General features: G+C 34.9%; 1 protein-coding gene and 1 long non-coding RNA gene across 11 annotated transcripts in view; one reads left to right on the top strand and one right to left on the bottom strand.

Moving 5' to 3' along the window:
* Positions 1-22,703, bottom strand: part of SOX5 (SRY-box transcription factor 5) — a 1,021,816-nt gene that overhangs the window by 496,567 nt on the left and 502,546 nt on the right. The window contains exon 1 of one of the 10 annotated variants that reach the window (XM_058743355.1): positions 11,743-12,018. The exons of the other annotated variants lie outside the window; for them this stretch is intronic. Within the exon in view, the coding sequence (XP_058599338.1) occupies positions 11,743-11,756 (14 nt within the window). The 5' untranslated portion in view covers positions 11,757-12,018. Of the gene's footprint in view, positions 1-11,742; positions 12,019-22,703 lie in introns of those variants that run through there. 10 annotated transcript variants of the gene reach the window in all.
* LOC131519866 (uncharacterized) overlaps positions 12,005-22,703 on the top strand; it is a 43,238-nt gene continuing 32,539 nt past the window's right edge. The window contains exon 1 of the long non-coding RNA XR_009265836.1: positions 12,005-12,314. This is a non-coding gene — a long non-coding RNA (uncharacterized LOC131519866). The remainder of the gene's footprint in view (positions 12,315-22,703) is intronic.

Here is a 22,703-nt window from a genome sequence, read left to right as displayed (position 1 = left end):
TGATGCTGTAAATATTTTTAGGATGTTTTCTAAAGTCCCTTACTCCCTTTTTTCCCAAAAAGGGATACAAAAGAAGAAAAGGGTAAAGGTGGAAATTTAAAACATGACGGAGCTTCCCTGTACATTTTCTCAATGTTTAGAGAGCTTTAATTATACAGTTTCTAGAAGCAAAAACAAAACCCTACCAAAATTGACAGAGGCAGATAGAGATAAATGAGTCACCACATAAACCTTTCTTTCGGCCAGAAACCATGTGGATGTGGAGGTTTCTTCAGAGCAAAACATGTGTCTTGAGTTCCCAGGAATGTCTACAGTGGCAAGGACAAGAAAGTCAGTGGCTCTGAATATTCATCCCACCCAGGCTTTCCTGTTACCTTGTGGAACAGTGACAATACCAATTCTAGAAACCAGGGGTCGAGAGGGAATCGCTCTGTTGTGATTCCCAGTGACCCATAGAGCAGGATTTCACCACAATCCTGTGACATGTGACTGGGTTTGGGTCATTTTGTGACAGTGTCAGCTCCAAAAACCCTAAGGAGGGCTCTTCCCTTTGTGAAACAAATTAATTACATAACCAAATATTGCCACATTCTTGAGCCTACTGACATAATAGAAATTTCAACACCCACCTTGCTTTGTATTTTTTTTCAAAAGAGTAAAAAAAGACCCAAGTAGAGCCCCATATAATTCAAGTAAAGGAAGATAGGGGAAAAAAAGATGTTTTTATTCACTATCTGTAGTGGAAAATTATGTATTTTAGATCTGAAGTCCAATAGAAAATAATTCAACTTTGTACTACTCACTCTTGAGTGGTACGTGAGACAGAATGAATGGATATTGGTTTGTCTGCTACTTCTGAGTCTTCTAAGCTGTAATACTTCCATCAATATTTACAATGTCTCAGCCCTGTTTACAGATGTGTAATCACATTAGGCTCAACAGAGTTCCAGAGCTTGCTATGACTTTTATGTGGACATCCTAATTAAAAACGATAAATTGTTATTCACACAATCTTCACTGCTTTTTAAAAATCATTTATTATAATTTCCTGATTCCTAGCATCAAAATGAGAAAAAAAATACCTGTATTTATTTCATAGGCTATCCAATCATAGTTTTATTAGGAAAGAGACTTCAGGGGCTCTCCCTCTTTCCCGTATCCGTAGCAGGATAAAACATAATTTCTAATGGTAAATATTAAAGTCAAAAATATGAGCAATCATGGAAACTGTGAGTTTTCCCAACACATATGAGTCACTTATATCCTCAGAAGTAATGAAGCCTCCAGAAAAAAAAAATAGAGATTCAAAAAAGAGACGATGACTTGATGGTTTTTCCTGTGTTTAAGTCAGATTGGCTATGACTAAATAATTTCTCAATTGCTAGACTAAAACAAGCCAAAACAAATAGCTCTTAAAACTTTAAAGTATATTGTGTAGTGATGACTGTTCAAGGTCTCACTAAAGTCAACACTGGAGAGATAATAACACAGATGAGTTGGATGCAAAGGGCTATCCTTAATTCATTGATTATAGAAACAAACAAACAAAAAACCCTCTGCAACATTGTTGCTACCAGAAAAGTAAACTTAAAATAAGATATTCTCACTTGTACATGAACAAATCTGATATGGTTCACATTTAATGATAAAAAGGAAAACATATACACTCAAGGTAGTTAAAGCCCAAATGGTTGCAACAATGGTAAAATATTTCTCCAGATATAATGAATGTAGACTAATCTGAGCATTTTCAGATCAGTAAACATTCTACCCAAATCCCACAGTATATACATATTAATTTCCCCTACTCAATTGGAATCTTTCATTTTTTTTTCTAATGGCACAAATACAAGGAGGATAATATGTTAAACATATTAAATTAAAAACTTCACCAAGGAAAAGCCATTCATTTAATCAAGAAAGTTTTATCAAGTGCCAACTGTGTCCAGTCAGAAGTGGCTCAGTCTTGTAGGAAGCTAGACTACACAGATACAATAGAAACACACACTTGTTTCCTAAACTTGCTGATGATAATCTTATTATGGAAACTATGTATGCAAATATCAATTTTTTTTTAAATTAAAATTTTAATTCATGCCAATGTGATCAGACAGCCAGTCTATTGCAGTGTCCTAGTTCAATTATGTCAGCATTATTTTCCCAGGAAGATGGGACATGATTTAGTATCAGTTGTGAATAAAACCTAGCACTGTGATGAATATGTGGTGATAAATATATGGTGTACTGCATGATTATGGATATATTTTGAAATAAATTCAAAAGACCAGCCTGTAGAAAAAAACATAATTCTAAATCTTATTTCTTTAGTAGTTAGACAAATGAACAGATATTAGAGTTGAAAATATTCATATTCCTAACTTCCTCACTGTGTGACCTTGGACAAATTGCTTAATATCCCTGAGTCTTCACTTTCTAAATTATAAGTTTGTGATAAAACTTCATTAAGTAAAAAGATTGCAGATTTACCACACATAAATTCCTACCAGATACTTGCACTTGTAGCGATAATATTATTATATTGTCATACGACACAATGTACCCTAATTGCTCATAATCTACATGAATTTTCTCTGATAATTGAAAAACATAACTGTTTTCAATGTTTTTCTACCAATATTTAAATATTTATTTGAGCTATATGTGTGCAATGCTTATTAAAATTACTTTAACTGTTTGGAATATTTTTTAACACAATGTTGGGGGAGGGGAAACTTTATAAAGAACGCCAAGAATTTAATAGATTAAGTATAATTCTAAATTAAAGAATATTTCCCCATCACCTATAATCAAAATATACTAATATTTCTTAAACTGGAAAATCTGGACATCTAGGAAAATTTATTTATCTCCAAAGGGATCAGAGACACTGGAACCAAATAATCCTGAAGATCAGTTTTGATGGTCTTGGTGGGGGGATATATGGAGGGACTTCCCCTATCCTCTGAGTTTTGCATATCATCATACTCCCTGAACACTTGTTCACTGGGTGAAACCTATCTTAGTTGTGTGTACATGTTCAGTCCTTCTGTCCTAAATACGAAACATTTGTCAAAATGAAAATACTGAAATTGCGAGCTCCAGAGTACTGCTTACAAGAAAAATGACAAATTCTTGGATTCAGAAGGCAGAGAGAGAAATCAGTTTGGGGCTTAAGAAATACTGTCAGCTATAAGAAGAATTTTATGATAACATTAAAGTATTTGGAGTTTCTCTGATTAAAGACTGCATATCTATAGTACGGTAACTACATATGTTAAAGTCCTTAAACCATGCATGTGATCTATTTGTCAAAATTAAGCTCCTCTTGTGAATTATAGCTTCAAGAGAAAAAAAAAAAAACAACTTTCCAAACTGTTCCCATGATAGGAGCCTACTGGTGAATAAAATATTGAAAGGGATCTTTGCAAAGTTATAAAAACTAAAACACATTGAAACAAAAAAAATTGCTGTCCATGCTTGGGAAACATCTAGATGCCTAAGTGAAAGTTAAAAAATACCATTAGATAACAGTTTCTGTACCTGGCTGTGAAGACATAATCAGTAATGCCTACAAAAATATCACCTCTAAACCTCAGAATGTTGTTGTGGTATATGACAAACTAATAAATTTAGGTTAAAATTACTTTCTTTGATATATTGGCTAATAGTAAGTTATAACTGTTGTTTTAAACTGCATTTAAAAATGAACATTAGAGGCACATTAAATGACATTAGCTTCTCTTTTAAAAGCTCCAAATCAATCATTAAAGTTGTTCATTTACTTAACATCTACCATGCATAAGACTCAGTACTGAGTAACTGTATTCTAAAGTGATTAACCAACACTGCATTTAAGCATTTTTAAAAAATGTTTCTTTCTTTATTTTTGAGAGACTGTGAGAGTGTGAGTGGGGCAGGGGAGAGAGAAAGGGAAAAAGAGGATCCAAAGTAGGCTCCCCACTGTCAGCAGACAGGCTGACACAGGGCTGGAACTCACAAACTGTGAGATCATGACCTGAGCTGAAGTTGGACACTTAACCGACTGAGCCACTCAGGCACCCCTGCATTTAACCATTCTTAATACATCTTCAAATATCATGAAAAAAATTAATGTATAACTGGATAAACATTGTATTTTATTAGAAAATTAAGAACTAAAGACACACACAAGGCATACAAAGAATACAAGTTTTAGAAAGCTTTGGTATTATTATTGACTCTATAGATTATGCATAAAAACTTTAGCGTCATAGTATCAGTACATACCTTTATAGTATTATATATACAAGGTAGTAACAAAGCGGTTAAAATCGATAAAACATTGTCAAATATTTATCCTAATCTAGAATCAGTCTTGACTACTGCCCAATATTTTTAGTAGAATCTAGAGTTCAAAAATATATCAAGTGTGCTATGCCAACAAAATTTGGAAGTATTTCTTCTTGACCAAACTATTGACATATTCTGAAGTATGACTAACCGGTCTATTCAAGTTTCTATAAATAAAATAATTACAATGTTCTCCATACTCATAAAATGATTTACCCTTTAAAAAAAAAAGTATATTTACTATGCCATTTGCTTCAATATAGCCAGCAGCAATGAATTCTACAGTTTTGTTGTATGTTGCATAAAAAGTTACTTTCTTCTGTTTTGATCATGATATTTGATTTCATTGGGTGTTTCCTTATGAAGAAAGGTAAAGAAATCCACCAATAGGTATGTATTTTTCTATTTTTCCTTATCATCTTTGGTGCATGAGGAGAATACTTTTTATTTGAGCTTCATCTTTTACTCATGGTTACAATACAACACTGGCGTTTGTAATTATTTTTCAATAATTTCATTTTCCATTTTTGTGAGGCACACAGAAACTTCAACAACATGTTTCTTAAATAATGTATTATCTAATATGCATCCTAAATATGAATATTAGTAGAAGAGAGACTGGCATAGATGACACAATATTGGGGCATATAAAAATAATTGATATTGCTCCCCACCAGAGCCTGAGATGGCCTTCAGTTCACACTGTGTTGCAAACTACCTAAAGAAGAGATGAATTGTTTCCACAGACTTTCTGGTTCATAAATTTCCTGTAGAAAGGAAGCAATTGTTTTTGTTTAAAGGAAACATCCTGGGTTAGATTAAGCAAAAGTCCCATTTTCTGTCAACAGAAGACAAAGCAGAGAGGTAAAAAGGTCAATAAATATCAGAAAGCAAAAATCTAGCCAGGATTTATCAGGTACCTGTTTGTGCAACCATCAAGGGCATCAGGAAACAACACATTTGAATGTCTGAGTTAATTTTCTCCTTTTGTTAAAATATTTTATATTCTGCATAGGCATCATATGCAAACAGATTACTAAACATATAATACAAAAGCCTACCTTTTAAAATAAAGTTCAAAGGCTATTAAAAAGTATATTTTGAATTCAACTTAAAGCATGACAGAGCTGGAGCAATCTTCTCCTCCACCCACAGATGTCTGAACAGTCCAACAGATTTTTCTCACTGAATTTCTCCAGGGGTTAAGGCCAGGGTCCCCCAAGTCCACTAGGGGGACATTTCTGCTTCTCACATCCCAATAATGTACAAGTTTCCTCATACAATTATACATTGCCCAACCAAACTTTTCTTGATCTATATCAGTTTTCTGTGTGGATATGGAAAATTTCATCGAATTGCTCACAAAACATAAATGTGAGATATAGTCACCTCTTGAACTTAGACTACTCTAGTATTTCTCAAAAGGAGAAGAGAACAATATATATTTCTTACTTTCCTGGGACATTCCCATTAGTAATAGTAATAGAATAAATGGAATTATAGAATATTTAAAGTAAAAAGTCCATCACTTATGGTCATTTTTAATTTGACCTTAAGACAAAGCATATAGCTGTTTCATAGAATTAGGGTAAAGATTAAACAAAATAACCCATGCAAAACACGTAGAAGCAGGTGTTACTTGGCCTTCTATATAAGCATTCAAATAATTTATCTATTATACCATTATTGTTGCTATTTTATAAAAATAATAATCATTACTTTTAATAGTACAATTTGCCTTGAACCATCCATAATTTGCATATTACATACATAAAATATATGTACATGCCTCTGATTTATATGTATAAGCACAGTATTTTCATCCATTCATTTGACAATTATATACTGAGTAATTTCTATATACCTAGGTACAATGATAGGTATTAGAACACAGAGATGGAGAACACAATACTCTACTCAGGAAACATAGTATAGCAGGTAAGTATAAATCTATCACATCTACTAGATAAGTATAATGTAATATGTTATGTATAACAATTGAATTATACATGGTGTATATTGAGAGACAAAATACTGCTACCGTTTCCAGTCTAGAAGGAATATGGATGATGTCAGAAGAGTACATATTAAGATTTTTATGCTTCTTAGAAACATTCTCAAAATGAGGCATGCTCTCTTTCTTACGTATGTATGTCCCTTGTCATTACAGCAGTTATATTACTGAACACTTGTTCAGAGTCTTTGGGTACACAATCTTAGTTTATATCTCCACATGATAACTTCTAAATTTTTGATTCAAATGGTATTTATCCTATTGAGTTAAAAAAAATCCTGTCTCCAAATATAAACTAGTATTCATCTTTGAAGACTCTTCTGTCCTCATGAGGATTTCTCCATCGTATATGCTGTAACAAATTAGACCTCAAATGCATCCTTGACTGACTATACGTCAGCCAGGAGACTATTCTGTCCTCATCACAGTGCCTAACATGTAGTCGCACTCAATAATGAGCATTTATTGAAGGAACAAATGAATGAATGAATGAACTCTGAGTCCCTTACTTTCTTGGAAGAGCTTTGGACAAAAGTGAAATACTCAACATTGTTCATGAATGTAGCATGTTCTCACTAATTTTTTTTTTCTTCTGGATCTGATGTGAGCATTCAGAAGTCTCATTGTGCTTCTGAAACAAATAATGGCTTTCAAAAGAATCTGAGCAGGACTTGGAAACAACTAAGATTAGTAATATGTCATGCTAGTGGAGTATAGCTGTGTATTAGCCAAGCATAGTAATTAAGGGAGTAGACTCTGGACCCCTACTGTTTGGTTTCAGATCCAGGATCTATCCCTCACTAGCCATGTGACTTTAAGTAGTTACTTCACCTCTCAAGCTTCTCAATTATAAAATAGGAGTACAATAATGCCTCCTCTTAGAGTTGTTTTAAGGATTAAAAGGATTAAATATTTGAAATAACTTTAAACAGCACCAGCAGGCACTCTATTGGTGTTTGTTTAATAAATCAGTGGTCATTTCAAAACGCAACTTTCTTGGACAGTGATAGCTTGGGGTCAGTGATAACCACTATGTAAGTCTGTTGAACTGAATATGGGAATTCCTTCCCAAGGCTACTTGCAAATTTCCATGTGCAGCTCAGATTTACTCACAAATCAATATGTATGGCTTTCATTCTAAAGCTGACTTGGTCAAAAGTGGCAGCTACACAGGTATGTTTCCAAGTTTGTGAAACTCCCAATCTTTACAGGGAAAATTCCCCATATGTATCACTGTTGTCCTTAAGATTCTCCACTCAAGCAATTCAAATATATTTTTTCTGTGGCCAGGGAATTGCACAGATCCCCCTCCGTTTTATGTTTTGGTTTATCCCACAGCTATTATGTGTCTCCTGTCACTCTGGCTGTTTTGGTTTTGTTGTCTATATTCAAAGGAGGCCTGTGGTTGTGTCTATCCCAAGCGTCTGTGTTTCGAGTTGTGGCGGTTTGCCCCCTCTGTCTCTCATCATTGCTTTTGGCTCAGTCCCTTGACAGGAAATGAGAGATTTATTTTATCTGGCTTGAACTACATTGTTCCTTCCTGACTACTGGTGTTACTTCACTCTAAATAACATGACTTTGTGCTCACAGTCTGCCCAAGGTCAAAGCCTGAGGGTAATAGACACATTTAAGAGCAGAGGAAGAAAATACAACCAGAGAGGAGGAGTGGGCAAGGAGAGAATTTAAAAAAATACAAAAAGAAAGAAAAAAAAAGTAGTGATGCAAAAGTTAATCTTGCAGCAGGTCTAAATTTCTGGCGGGTTTGAAATGAAATCTGTTCTGAAGAGCTGAAAGGGGAACTTAGCCCCCGTTCCAGATGTTATTGATTTAAAATGACACTGTGAAGTAATCTAGGCTTGAAATTTAAATTTAGTTTTAAAAGAAAGCATGAGGTGTCTGGGAGAAGGGTTTCCAAAGCTTATTAATACTTGTGATATCATAATTGTAGTGTGTTTTTAATAATTTAAATTGGAATAATTACTGGAATTCAAATATTCCTCTTTGGCTTGACACAAAAACACAGAGGAATTGTGATAGTGCATACAGTTAGTAAAGTCAAACTCGTTATTAATAAAAAGAAACTTAATGATACCTAAACTTAAGACTTGAAGCCATGAAAAGGTTTGAAATTTTGTCTTATAAGACAAAACAAGAATTACAAGAATATAGCTGAACCCTATCTCCTAACCCATTTATATCTCCTCCAATATTCTACCCCACTCTCCACCCCCCACTCCTACCTCACTCCCCACCCTCCCCACCCCCTCCCATGCCCCTGCCTTTGGAGGTGTGAATAAAACTTTCTTAGTTTTTCCAAATACCTCTAGAGTTTCAAAGGGTCAGCAGGATGACCACCCAAAGACATGGTAAAAGAAAACATCTTGGTTTTACTGTGGTCACACCATTTATGCTGAGCAAAACCTCTCTGGGAAAGTTAAAGATTAGGGAACAGGGAGAAAACTGGCTAATCTAGATATACACTTTTTCTATTTTTTTTAGCAGATTGTCATGCTCTTTAATACAACTTTTGACTCAGGAAAATGGATTCAATGGAAATGGCCTTTAAATAAGGCAAAAAGCATCTAGATTACACATAAGGCTGGATTTTGCACACAGAAAATTATTTCACATGGGTATTCCATTCTTGGGGAAGATGATGAAATCCACTTTGCTAATGATTTTTCAACACTTATATTGTTCTGTGTGCTGTAAGCATGGCTTATGTTGAAGTCAGGAGGACATCCCTAATGGTATCTTAAAGACTTTAGATGTTTGTGACTTATAACACTTCCTCTAGGAAGCCCCCACTCATCTCTGTGGAACTAAGTGGACATCACTGTACTGGGTTGGCCAACAGCCCAGTATCAAATTCTTTCTCTATACAAATGCTTCACTCTGAAACTCCAACTAAAAATTATTCTCAGTGCACCTTAAACTTACACAATGTTATATGTCAAGTATACTTCAGCTAAAACAACAACAACAAAAAAGAAATTATTCCTCAGAATCATACTTGCTTGTCATTTCAATTCTTTTTGAGATGGTCTACATGTGAAACGAGCCCGTAAATATTAGAACAGGGTAGACACAGCTGCATAAGAATTTCAACACAAGTCTCAATTTTTAACACTAAGTTTTTAAAAGGTCAAGGAAATAATGTTTTTATACATCGTTTTCAATGTTTTCTGATTATTAAATTATAGATATAGTCCTAAAAGGTACACATAAAAATGTGATTATTTTCTCCAAGGTGCTGATAAATCAGACAATTAGGCCTTCACCTGAACACCTAAATCATCCACCAAAAGTTTCTCCTTTAATTCTCCCTACACCTCAGGTACACAGAAGGAAACAACAACAACAACAATAATAAAACAGCAAAACAAAACAAAAACCAGGAAACAATGTGTTAAAAGAAAATAACATTGATTAGAAGTTTACTATTTTCAACACTGCACTATAGCTGATTTCTGATACAGTATCACATTGCATGCATACAAACTCCAGGAAAAATTAGTGTTATAATCCTCATTTTATAGATAATAGACTAAAATTTAAGATATATTGGAAATATGCCCAAGATCATAGAGTTTACATGCAGCAACATTAGGATTAAAATTTGCATATGTCTACTTTTTTTTTTTTTTTTTTAGAGAGAGCAGGGGAGAGGGGCAGAGGGAGAGACAGAGAGAAAAAGAGAGAAACACAGAGAGACACAGAGAAAGAGACAGAGAAAGACAGAGAGAGACAGAGAGAGAGAATTTTAAGCAGGCTCCATGCTTAGGGCAGAGCCTGATACAGGGCTCAATCCCACAGCCCAGGGAACATGCCTGAGCCAAATATCAAGAGTCAGATGCTCAACCAACTGAGCGAAGCAGATGCTCTTATAAGTGTCTAATTCTAAAATCCATATCCATTAATTATTCTGGAATAACAATTAAAATTCTAGTTTACATAAATTTAGTGTATCTAGAGTCCAATTATGTATCTCACTTATACAAAATAAGGAGTTGCAAACAAAAACAGTCCCTTCATTCTTCAAAAGGTTAAAAATAGAGTTACCAACTGAGCCAGCAAATTCCACTCTTAGGTATATACCCAGGTGAAATATATATATATATATATACACATTCTCTGTATATACACTCTTGTATATATATATATATATATATATATATATATATATATATATGTATATGTATATATATATTATATATATACATATATATATATAATATATTATATATAATACACACACACACACACACACACACACACACACACAAATTTGTACCCAAATGTTCATAACCACATTTTCATAAAAGAGTGGAAACAACCCTGATATCTATCCACTGATAACTGGATAAATACATTGTGGTACATCCATACAATGAAATATTATTTGGCAATGAAAAGACATAAAGTTTTGACACACAACATGGATGAACCTTGAAAACAAACTAAATGAAAGAAGCCAGTCACAAAAGACCATATATTGTATTATTCCATTTGATTTAAAAGTCCAGAATAGGCAACCGTATGGAGACAGAAAGTAGATTAGTGGTTATCTATGGCTGTGAGGCAAGGGGGAAAATGTTGGGGGAGATATGAGAAATGACTGCTAATGAGTATGGGATTTCTCTCTGAGATGATGAAAATGTTCTACAATTGATCATGGTGATGTTTACAAAACTACAAATGTGCTAAAAATAACCCTTTAAATGAAGGGATTATTATTTAAATATATCTTAATAACACTCTCGCCAGGGGCACCTGGGTGGCTCAGTCGGTTAAGTGTCTGACTCAGGTCATAATCTGGTAGTTCGTGGGTTCGAGTCCCACATCAGGCTCTGTACTGACAGCTCAGAGCCTGGAGCCTGCTTCGAATTCTGTGTCTCCCTCTCTCTGCTCCTCTCTCACTTGTACTCTGTCTCTGTCTCTGTCTCTCTCAGAAATAAATGTTAAAAAAATTGTTTTAAATAAAACCCTCACTAAAAAAATGGAGGTATGTAACACCTTTGTATCCGTATCATCAGATGAAATAGGCAGCATATTCCCTAGTCAACAAACTACTAAACAAATCTAGCTACCAAAACAGGAAAGAAGAGTTGTTTGTCTTCTATCAGCTTCCCTAAATAGTGGCAAAGCTTTGGTCTCCTGGATCCAGGGGGACTTCTGAATCATTGCTAGAGTTGAGAAGACCTCCCTCTTTGGCCAACTATGCTTTGAGAGGAAAACTTGCTGGAAAACATTAGAACCACACACTGGTAGTTTATTTACCCAATGCTAAACCACTTGTTTGACATTTTACTCTAAACTGACCAACGATTTGAGTATTGTGTAGACAACCACAGAGAACAACTAAAACAGTGGGAAAGTATTATTTTAGAAGTACTTACTGTTTTATTAACATTTAGAGGGGAGAATTCCCTGCTTCTACTCAGATTCGGTTCTTCATGTTCCAATGTGAAGTAGGTTGCCCAATTGTCAAATTTGTCAATATAGTTTTTAGTCCTGCAGCCCATCATTAGATGACAGAAAAACATCATGTTGTGGCAAAGAATCAGTAGGTAGTAATCAAGTGTCCCATGATGTTGACATTTCCCAACCCTCCATAGACTTTTTTTTTTAAGGGAGAATCCTAGAAGTATCAGTGGACAGACTAGCAGGCCTGTGAAGGACCAGCTCTCTGGAGATAATGACACATTTTGTCCTGATAATCTTCAGATGTTAATACCTTAAAAGTTACTCAGTTGAAGTTGCTTTCAAATTAAACACCATTGCTATAGTGTTTCTGTTGTGATTGTCGGAGGGAAGTGGAGCCAGTGCAATTTGTCCATGTTTTACAAATCACCATCTGGCAGGGATATGGCAACATGTGAAATCTTCACAGGACTCTTGTTTTTCTACTATCTGCTGGATAACTAAGGAGATCACCAGACTGCTGGGATGCCTGCCAGATGGTAAGCAGGTATGTTTATGAGTTTAAGATTCTTATTTTCTTTCAATGCTTTCACATGCTGTGGGCGCAGAGGCATAAAAGTGAAAGGGAGAAAGAAATGGGAGTGGATAAGTAAGTGACTATATATGATCATTATAAATGCCTTTGACGTGTCTTGAAATGCGAATTTTCAAAAGTCTACATTCAATCATTTTCTGCCATGTAGAAAAATCACGAGTCCTATGGTCACAGGATTTTTAAAAAATGCTATGATTTTCATTGTTGTACAAATAGGCAGGTGTAAAGTTTCTTCAGTCCTCTTGAGTAGGCATGCATTCCCCAGAGAATCATAAGTGTCATTGACAGACACTAGATGAGTGTATACCCTGGGCACAGGACTGAGCTAGCCGTTTTAGCGAAATGAAAATGAGAATCTGTTTTATTTTATTTCGATTGTTCAAATAGACAATCACAGGCAAAGAATACCTACCTAAGCAGAGTCATAACAAAAACTCTTGTAAGAATCGAAGATTCACAGGGTTAAATCTGAGAAGTAAATTGTAATCATCCAAGTGGCTTCCATGAAAAGAAAAGCACATCCTAGGTAATCTTAATAAGTAAATGTCACACAAAAGGTAATGCTTGGTATAGAGAGGTACAGTTCTTTAACTTAGGTTTGAATGCCTACTCAGGAATATACCAAAATGACTCAGGGCAAGTTTCTGAAATTCTCTAAGATTCAATCAGCTCATCCATAAAAATGGTGATTTTTTACTCTCTATGATGACAGTGAAACTAGAAATAGAAATATAAGAAATGAAAATTGTCAGCAAATACATGGTTGCTCAATAAATGAAGCTGTTACCATTATGATTGATATTATCATTAGCACCTAGAGAGGGATCCTTCTAGACTAAATCCTTAGATTATTTTCTTACATGAATTATATATATATATATATATATATACACCTAATATATTTGGATATTTAGATACACATAAGGTCTATGTTCAGTTGTGTACTTACATGCAAATTTGTACAAATACAAGTATACATGCTTACTAGTAGACAATTCTGTCCAATCACACAAAACAAAGATTGAGATTTTGCCTAAAAACCTCTGTAATCATACTGAACAAATACTAATACAAGTTTCACAGTTTTGAGACTTGATGCTTTGGGCAAATTACTGAACCTGTCTGTGTCCTTAGCCAGAGATACAGATGGAGAGAATAAAGCCTGCTCTCTAGAGTTATATGAAGATTAAGTGTGATTATTTCTACACAAGACATTACACAATGCCTGGCAGAGAATAAATGAATAAATCTTTTTTTTTTCTTTTTGTTTCCTTCTGTTTCCCCTTTAAGTATCAATTTCTTCCACCTCTAAATTTGGTCTATCTTTGCCCTCCCTTACGTCCTTCTCTCAAGTTGAAGGATAGGTGTTCTCTGATTCTTTCTGGTCCTTCCAGTTATATTCTTAATTCCACCACTCTTTTTACCAGAATAATTTTTCTCCTTAATTATATGATTCCTGGGTCTATTTTTATCATAAATTCCTATTCATCCACTAGGTTCCTTCTCCTTAGACTAAAACATACTCATTTCCCTCATCCTAACAATCATTTTCTTTAATATGTAATATTAAATAATAATAATATTATATAATAATAATATTTCTTTAATATTACCAAATGACAGAAGATATAGAAAGCTTAAATATGCCAATGGCCATAGAAGAAATTGAAAAGACTATCGAAGATCCATCTCTTAAAAGTGCCAGACACAGGTAGTTGGGGTTTTTTTCTTTCTGATTCAAGTAATTTTATATGGGTTCTAACAAAACTAAGTTGAATGAGAATTTTTTTTCTTATTTAAGCACCCCAAAAACATTAAAATGATTAAAAGACTCACAATTCTTCTGCAAGGTTAGCAAAACCCTGACACCAAGTCACAACCAAAGCCATATATGGTACACACCTTCCCTGACACACAAAATTATAGCCCAAGCTAACTTCAGAATAAGGAAGGAAAATTCTAGCAAGTAGATCTCAGGAGTAAATTAAAGAATAATGCCCCATTACTATACGGTGCTCATGGTGAGGATGAACGTCTGGTTGAAGACAAAAATATCCATTTAAGCAATTTTTTTTGTGAAAAACCACAAGCAAATTGTTAAAAAACTCTTTGGAAAACAGTGCCAACCATTCCAGATTCCTTTAACGTAACTTAGGAAAAGAGAGAAAAAAAAATGCCTTCAAAGGGAGTTTATTTGTCACAAATAGCTATAAAACACAAAGTGGTAAAGTAGTCATACTATCTTTTGTTGACCCAACTTCTCTTATTTCTCACTTCCTTTTCTTTTTTCACCAACAACCACATTGCCTGCAAGCCAGGCCAAGTTTAGTGCCTCTTCTCACTCATCTCCTGTATCCTTTTCAACCCGCTGCAAATGCTCGGCTCCTACCTTTTTACAGAAGCTGTTTACGCAACGGTTACCAATAGCCACTGAATTTCCAATATCCACTGGCCTGTTTTCTGTCCTCATGCTCTTTAACCGCTCTTTAGCAGGTAAGACTGTCGCACACAACCTCCTCAGCTCTTTGCCACCTCATCTTTCTTGCTTGACTCTCCCCACTTCTTGCTTGGCCTCTCTCAGCCTTTTTCTGCCTCTTCTTCCTCAACCTGCTCTTCAATGTGAAGCACCCCTAGAAGCTTACTGTTTGTGGCCTTTCCTTTGGGCCTGACCCAGAGAATGTAGTTCAAACTTAAAAAGACATGATAGAAACTATGAATAAAACAAAGTAAACAGAAGACTGCATTAAGCAAAGAATCTATGCATGACTTTCAATTTATTACAGTTTAAATAGAATTTAAGAAACATTGCAACATGAACAATCTCTGCCTCTATCACCTTCAATATGTTTAATATTACCTAGCTAATTGAAACAATAGTTTCCAATGTTAACTAATGTCTTTTCTGCTATTGCCCTTGTTCAGTTTTCTTAAATATGTTACTGACATCTGTAAATAACTTACTAATTTACACACAAAATGTGAAGTTCCTATCTTGATTTTTAACCGTTGTGAAACCTATTTAATGGTAAGGCAGCTAGTGCCGTTAGAATTATTGGGATACATGTGAATGTCATTTAGGAGGATTCAATGATCATTTATTCAATGCTGATGACATGTGAAACATTGTTTATACAGTCATATTTTAACATATAAACTCTAACCAGATGCTACATAAATGAACTGGACTGACTTCCAAATGTGAAGTAACAACTTTAACGTTTTAATCCTATTAATTTTAAGATAGCTTACTTTCCCTAATTTGTAAATAAATACTAAAGTCAAAACATCATAAAGAAAATGATATAGGTGCTTTCAAAATCCTCATTACAGACATTAATCTCTCAGTAAAAACTCTTCAGTAAACTAGATCATCTTCTCCATTCTCTCATCTTCAAATTACTGCCAGTTCACTTCTTCTAGCTGCTACATTCTCCTCCTGTACTCCAGCAAAATTCAGAAACCACTTTTACACATTACTTGTAAGTAAAACTCCTTCCAATCCTTTGTTGCTTCTTTTCTTCCCTCTGATAATTGTATCCCTTAATGTTACACCTTTCAAGTATTTTAGGAAGTCAATGCTACCATACTCTCTCTTACTGGATACATGCTCTTCCCTTAAAGAAATTATTAAAAAAAATGCTCAAACCCAGACAACATAACATAGGACATTATTCATTCACAAAGAAATCCTTTACAAAAAACTGCCCACCGAAACCCTCTAAACAGTGATTTTTCTCTAGTGCATGAAAAGGGTAAGTCAATTAGATAACACACATTTACATTCAACTTTTCCAAAATCATATCAGTTTTGCAAAGTGGGGTACAACTTGTTCTCATCAGATTGTTGCACCCCATGCAACATGGAATCAAAAATGAGCCACAGCCAGACTAAAGAACATGATTTCTGTAACTCCAGCTAGGGCATTTACTCTTCTACAGCAGTGGATTTCAAACTTTTTTTTTTTTTTTTTAACTGTCGCAATATTTCTTCAATAGAAATCTTACAAGGATAAGACTTAGAAAAGGGCTAAAAGTAGTATGGTTATGTTCTTTTCTCCTCCCTTTACTAAATGGCTTTCGGATCATCTACAAAAAAACCACTGCCTTCCTTGGAGGACAGTTTGAAAACAATAATATTGGACTATTTGCTACTTATTGGTAAAGGAAAGGTCTGGCCACCAAAATCATAATCTGACCACAGATAGAGCCCCAACACGCTCAGTTGAGAACATGCCTTGTTCTTTGTTTAAAATGGTACCCAAGCCACGGGTCACACACAATGAATGGTCAGTGATGGTAACAATAATAATTTTTAAAATAATGAATAGATAAATCTCCTTGACACAGGAATGGTTTCCTTTTCCTGTGCCAGTGGTTCTGTCTGTGCCAACTCTAACGCACACCCCTTCCAGGAATGGCATTCAGCCATCCTGGCAACCAGAATTAGAGCAAAGAAAATATGAAATGTCTCTTCAAAACATAAGTGGAAAGATGAATGCAAAGCCAAGCAAAAAGTACCCAGATTCAACATGCACATTGTTAAATGTCACTTCATAGTAAGACACTTTATGAACGTCAAGTGAACAAGGACATGTATAAATTGGGGGACTGAGAATAGGTATGACCTATTAAAAAAGCATCAGCAAGTAAAGAAAGTCCAGAAGAACATACACATTTCCAATTAGAACCGTTACTTTTGAGGAGTGAGGGGAGTGGCAACTGGGTAAACGGAGAGCAAGAATAGGAAAAAAATTTTGTTGTGCACATTTTTATACTTTCTGAATTCTGAACCGTATAATGATATTCAAAAAGCAATTCAATAAATTGAAATTTTCAAAAAATGAACGTAAAAAGAGAATTCCAGTAGACCATTCTGAAATGTCATGTCAGCATAACAATGAACTTCTTTGGTTTGGGGGGAAAAATCAGCAATAGAATGTTTCATCCTAAGAATCTAGATTTAGGCCCAGTAGGCCCATCGGTCAGGAAAACTGCTTCTTCTACTTCAGATAACTCCTTCAAGAAAGAGGCACCTATTGATTGAAACTAAGGATTCATGTCCTGATTATCAAAGAGAGATACAATGTGGCAAGGGTTGCCAACAGTGCAGCTAACTGATAGGGGTCTTTAAGATACAAGTCAACTGTCCACAGGATGTGGAAAAAGAAAAATCATTGTCTTGCCTCAAATTATAAACCACAGAGGGATTTTCACAGCTCTTTCTTTGTAACAAAGAAATTGCAAAGATCAAAGAGAAATCTTAACCATCCTGGATGGCATATACCCTCTTTTCAATGCATAGTGTTTCCCCCTGTGAACTAGAAACAAGATGTTTATTAACTCACAGGTCTTGCTTTGAACATTTATTTAATCACCAAAAAGTTCTTAGAAGAGAATCATTAAAACCTAATAAAAATTAAAAAGTAAAATTTCCTTCAAAATAGACATTTCAGCCAAATTTCAACATCCCTGAAACATCTTGTCCAACTATTAATTGCGAACAATATTATAAATGAGGAAACAAGAACAAAATGCAATGACACCTAGGGCATACCATGGCCATGGCTGAATAAAAAGAAAATCTTATTGGTAAATACCATGTTTCTGGTTGCTGTTTGAAAGTAACACATACTCCACAAAATCTGTGTTACTTACCAATTGACTAAGCAGGTCACACTTGCCTCTGGGACCAAGAGCCTACAGCACTATGATTTGGAATAAGATAACATTGAATGTTCTTGAGCTTTAATCAGGTCTAGGGTCAGATGTGCTGCAACTGTTTTGAAACTGTTCTTGGCCAAGCCCTCCTGTACATTTAGATTTACACACAAAATTCAAGCATTAGCATACAAGTGCCCACTAAAAGCATTTGTCATAAAAAAAACAACAACTAATCAGATGACTAATTGTACACATTGTTGAAATAAATGCTGTACAAAATGGTCAGTGCAAAAAGGCTTTGAGGGGCACACAGTCCAAAAGGGATGGACCCATTGATATGGATCCACACGCATGCATGCACAGAAAGCAACAGACATGATTTACATTTTGAAATAAATTGCTAACTCTTGACTAATATAAAAGTAATAGATGAATTCTGAAACAGCATAAGATGCTTTCAAGTCCATTTAATTCTACAGTTGAAACTTGACATTACTTGGCTGGTTTTGTGGTTCAAAAATAGTTCTCAAACATACTAATGCTTAACATTAAAAATTAATACTGTATTTTTAAAAAGCAGATATATATCCAATGATGAGGTTTTGGAGTGATGGAGGGGGGCGGAGTTAGGAGCTGACAGCCAACAAAGAATTCTTGAAGACATCTTTGGTGCAAAAAGGGGATTTTATTAAAGCACAGGGACAGGATCCATGGTCAGAAAGAGCTGCAATGGGCTGTAGGTCATAAGGAAATTTAATTTTACCTGCCATTTCCTTCTTGTCTTTGTTCCCCCACATCACTATGGAGGGAAGGGTGATACTAGGGGCTCTAGGAAACTGAGTCTATAGGTTTCTGGAGATTAGGGTATTGGTATTTATAAACAGATGGAGACTCATGTCCTGCATGACTGTGATCTCTATCAGTTAACCATTTGTTTTCTTTCCTTTTCCTTGTTCTTGGCAGCCATGTGTGCTTGAGGAAAATCACACACATTCTACCTGGTGGAGCTGGGGGAGGGGGGGGCAGGCAGCTAGCTTGTGTTTGGCCCTCAGCTTGCCTTCTGTTCTCATCATCCATGGTTGCTCTAATTCTCTTTCATGCCCCTTAATCTACCCAAAGTAATATTCAGAAAAGTTCAACTCAATTCAATCCCATGGTTTGGGAAGGTTGGGTGCAGATTAAAATGGTTCATCATTCAACTGCTTGCACAAACATTTGTGGGTCCCTCCTACTCAAGGGAATGAAGTCACACATTGTATAAAAAGTCCCCCCAAAAGGGAAAGTACACGTCCACTCTGTTCATCTTACAATGGTTTTTGTTTGTTTCTTTGTTTTAGTTAGATAAGTTTGAAATCTTATTTAGAAGAAATCGTCAAAAGAGGGGTACAATGTAATTGGTACATCCTATTTTCAAAGAGGTAAAAAAGAAAGTAAAAGCCCAGCTACACTGATGATAGGATGGTGTGAAGACAAAGAGAATTAAGGAAGAAAAAACACAAAGATAGAATTAAGAAGGAATTAATAAAATATCACAATGAAGGCAAATGTGAAAATAAAAATATAAGAGAAAAATGGAATGAAATAATGTTAAGGGCAATTGTATTGTGAATAAACATAATGAAAAGCACCAGAAGCATTGTTTTTTATTTAGTTTTTTTCCTGTGAAGATATTCAGGGATTTTCCTCCCCTCTCTTTACTAACTAGGAAATAGATATTATTAACACTTATGTTCACTTTATATAAGTTAAAAAAACTATTTTCAAATGCAGTTTATTGTATGACTCGTAATCTTAAATTGTGGTTTCAATTTCATCGCAAATGCAAACCAACTGACTCATATGTTTCTGTTATTAGTAACCGATAATTTAGAGAAATATAAATAAATGACATCCAAGTGACTGTTAAATTTTTGTTAAGTTGAATTACCTTCAATAAATGTTCAGTTAAGAAAATCAAGTTTTTATTACCACTGCACAAAATAGGCAAAGATATATTATCATCTGCAGCTATGGATACCATTGTTTTCCTAATTTTGTTTCTATTTTTTTCTAATTTCTACTTCTAATTTTGTTTCTAATTCAGGAAATAGTACCTAAATATATTATTTGTGATTTGAGGTATTAATAAGATGACACTCTTGGAATGGCATAATGTAACCATCAGCGAAGAAGTCTGCTGGTGGAAAATCTAAAAATTAGCAACAGCCTTAATTGTTCCATAGTCTTTTACTTTTTTTGTAAAGAGGAAAATATACAAAATAAGCCTTTTTTTTCTCCCAAATTCTAAAATGCGGCATTCTTTAAAGTAAATCCTCTGAACAGAATTTGTACATTAGGACTGCCATCCCTTTGCAGCTCTGCAAAGCAAGGTAAGATAGCTTAGCATAGCTTTTATCTGCAAGGATTCCCCGAGGCAGTTTCTGTAAAAGGGTTAATGACAGATGTTTCCATTAAATCTGACCTACCTCTTAATTTTGCCATTGCCTGATAATATCCTGGCTTTGTGCTTATTTGCATGGGCAAATGGAGTCACTCTATAACAAGCAACACACCGCCCTCATTGAAACAAAAGGTCAATTCATTTTAAACTGATGTGTGCAATATTTTTTGTAGTTGCAGTTAAAACAACAACAAAATACCTTTCATAGGATGCTACTACTTACAAAGAATTAAAAGCCCTGTTTTCTGAACCCCTGGACACAACATACATCTGTAGGCAGAAACGAGTACTACCAATAGAAATCAATACATCTCCTTGTAGGTAACCAACTAGAAAAATCACTTCTGTCTCTAGGAAGTTCCTCTTATTTTTATACTAAATACAACCAGGGTACAGTAAATTGTCTTTGCTGAGGAATTAGTTGAAAACTCCAAAATGCTAGCAGCACTTTCTTGTTTACTGAGTGTTATTACTTTTGCAAAGAAAAAAATAATCTGTAAATATAGAGGGAATAGTTACTGTCTTAGGTTTGTTGAAAGATATAGGCTTTTTAGCCTTTAGGCTGCAGTCCAATGCTACAGTTTATGAGTGGCCAAATTATGTTCCACCAGAAGAAAAGAGTGAGTGATCTTGAACCTTGACCAGGTTGCTATAATAAACCCATTAAAAAATAAAATAATTCAGGCAGTTCACATAGTTATACAAGGCTCTGTTCAAGCCACTTCTGGTGGGAGAATCAAATAATGTTGAGGGTCCTTCCGTGATTCTCATGAAGAGGTATTTCAACTATGTGCTTCCTTTTTGAATAGTCTATAGCAAGGATTCAAGAAACATTGCATTAATCTAACTATGCTGTTTTCATTTTATTGTAACATTTAAGGAGTTCACTATTATCACTTGCCAGATAGGTTCTCTCTCTGTAATTATATATACAGTACTATATACACATATACTATATGCATATCATACATCATCTTTATCATTACAGTCTAATCTCTAAGACATTTAAATACTGAAATTCTGGCATTAAATTTCACCTTACTTGGAAAATAGCTCTTCTGTATTTCATTGACAGTAAATCCATACACAAAACATTCCTATTATACCAACCAAAATCTGTAATTATTTCAAAAGGAAATAAGTAAGATTTGTGGGTGGAAGAGTGAACTTGCTAAATAGCTAATTTTCTTCATTTAAGATAAATAAAGCCCCCATTTGGCACTTGGACATTGCAAATAATTGAAACAATTTAGAAAACTCTCCTTGCCCAGTCCTAAGTTTGTTTTTTTAATGGAGTTTCCAAAGAAAATTCTAGTCTCACCATGCTGCCTCAACTTTGTATGAAAATAAGATCAATGGGAAGGAAAGATGAATGATTTCTTAGGAGCCCAGGAAGGTGTTTTCTCTGCTGGTGTATATTCCTATTGCAGCCAGGAGCATATTTTCCCCATCTACAAATCACCTAGATCAGACCCCCAGCCCCAACCTCAATCTTAGATTCACCAACAAAGCTCAGGAAATGGGAAATCATGTTTCCCCTGCTAATTCTCTATGGATAGTCTTTCAAGACACAACCCACAATCAGAAGTATAAAAAAAGCAAATGAAAACAAATATTTACTGCGTACATACTTGATACAGGTTTCTCAGTACTATGAAGGATATAGTGAAGGTGATGAGGATATGCTTCCCTTTCTGTACAACCTAATCTCTTCATTAAGTAATGATTAAAGAGCCAAACAAAAATAACCAGACTATGAAAATAAATGTAAAATGTAAAATACAATAATGTAAAATGTAAAATAATAAATGAAGGGTGTTGAACATACTAAGCAATGGGAGAAACTAGGGATTTCGGTCAGGTTACGGTTTGAGTTTATAAAAGTAGTCAGAACTGGTGATTTGTGTCTTAGGTTTGCAATTAAAAACAAACAAACAAACAAAAACAAAACTTCCAAGGAAGATGGAAGAGCAGAAAAATTCTAACCTCACCTCTCCCAGGGATGCAACTAGATAGCACTCACATCAGTGTAAATAACCCAGAAAATGACCTGAAGACTGACAGAACAAACTCCACAACTAAATGTAGAGAAGGGGCCACATGGAAGACAGTAGAAAGGGCAACAATGTGGTCAGAAGCTAAAGCTAAAAGAAGCTAAATGGTCCCACAGAACTGTCCACAGGAGGAAAGGACACTGGGGCATGAAGAGGAGAGAAAAACAGAGTCATACCAGGGAGCCC

Source organism: Neofelis nebulosa, chromosome 8 (genome assembly GCF_028018385.1).
Source record: "Neofelis nebulosa isolate mNeoNeb1 chromosome 8, mNeoNeb1.pri, whole genome shotgun sequence".
Lineage (NCBI taxonomy): Eukaryota > Metazoa > Chordata > Mammalia > Carnivora > Felidae > Neofelis > Neofelis nebulosa.
This window is presented reverse-complemented; position numbering and strand designations above follow the sequence as displayed.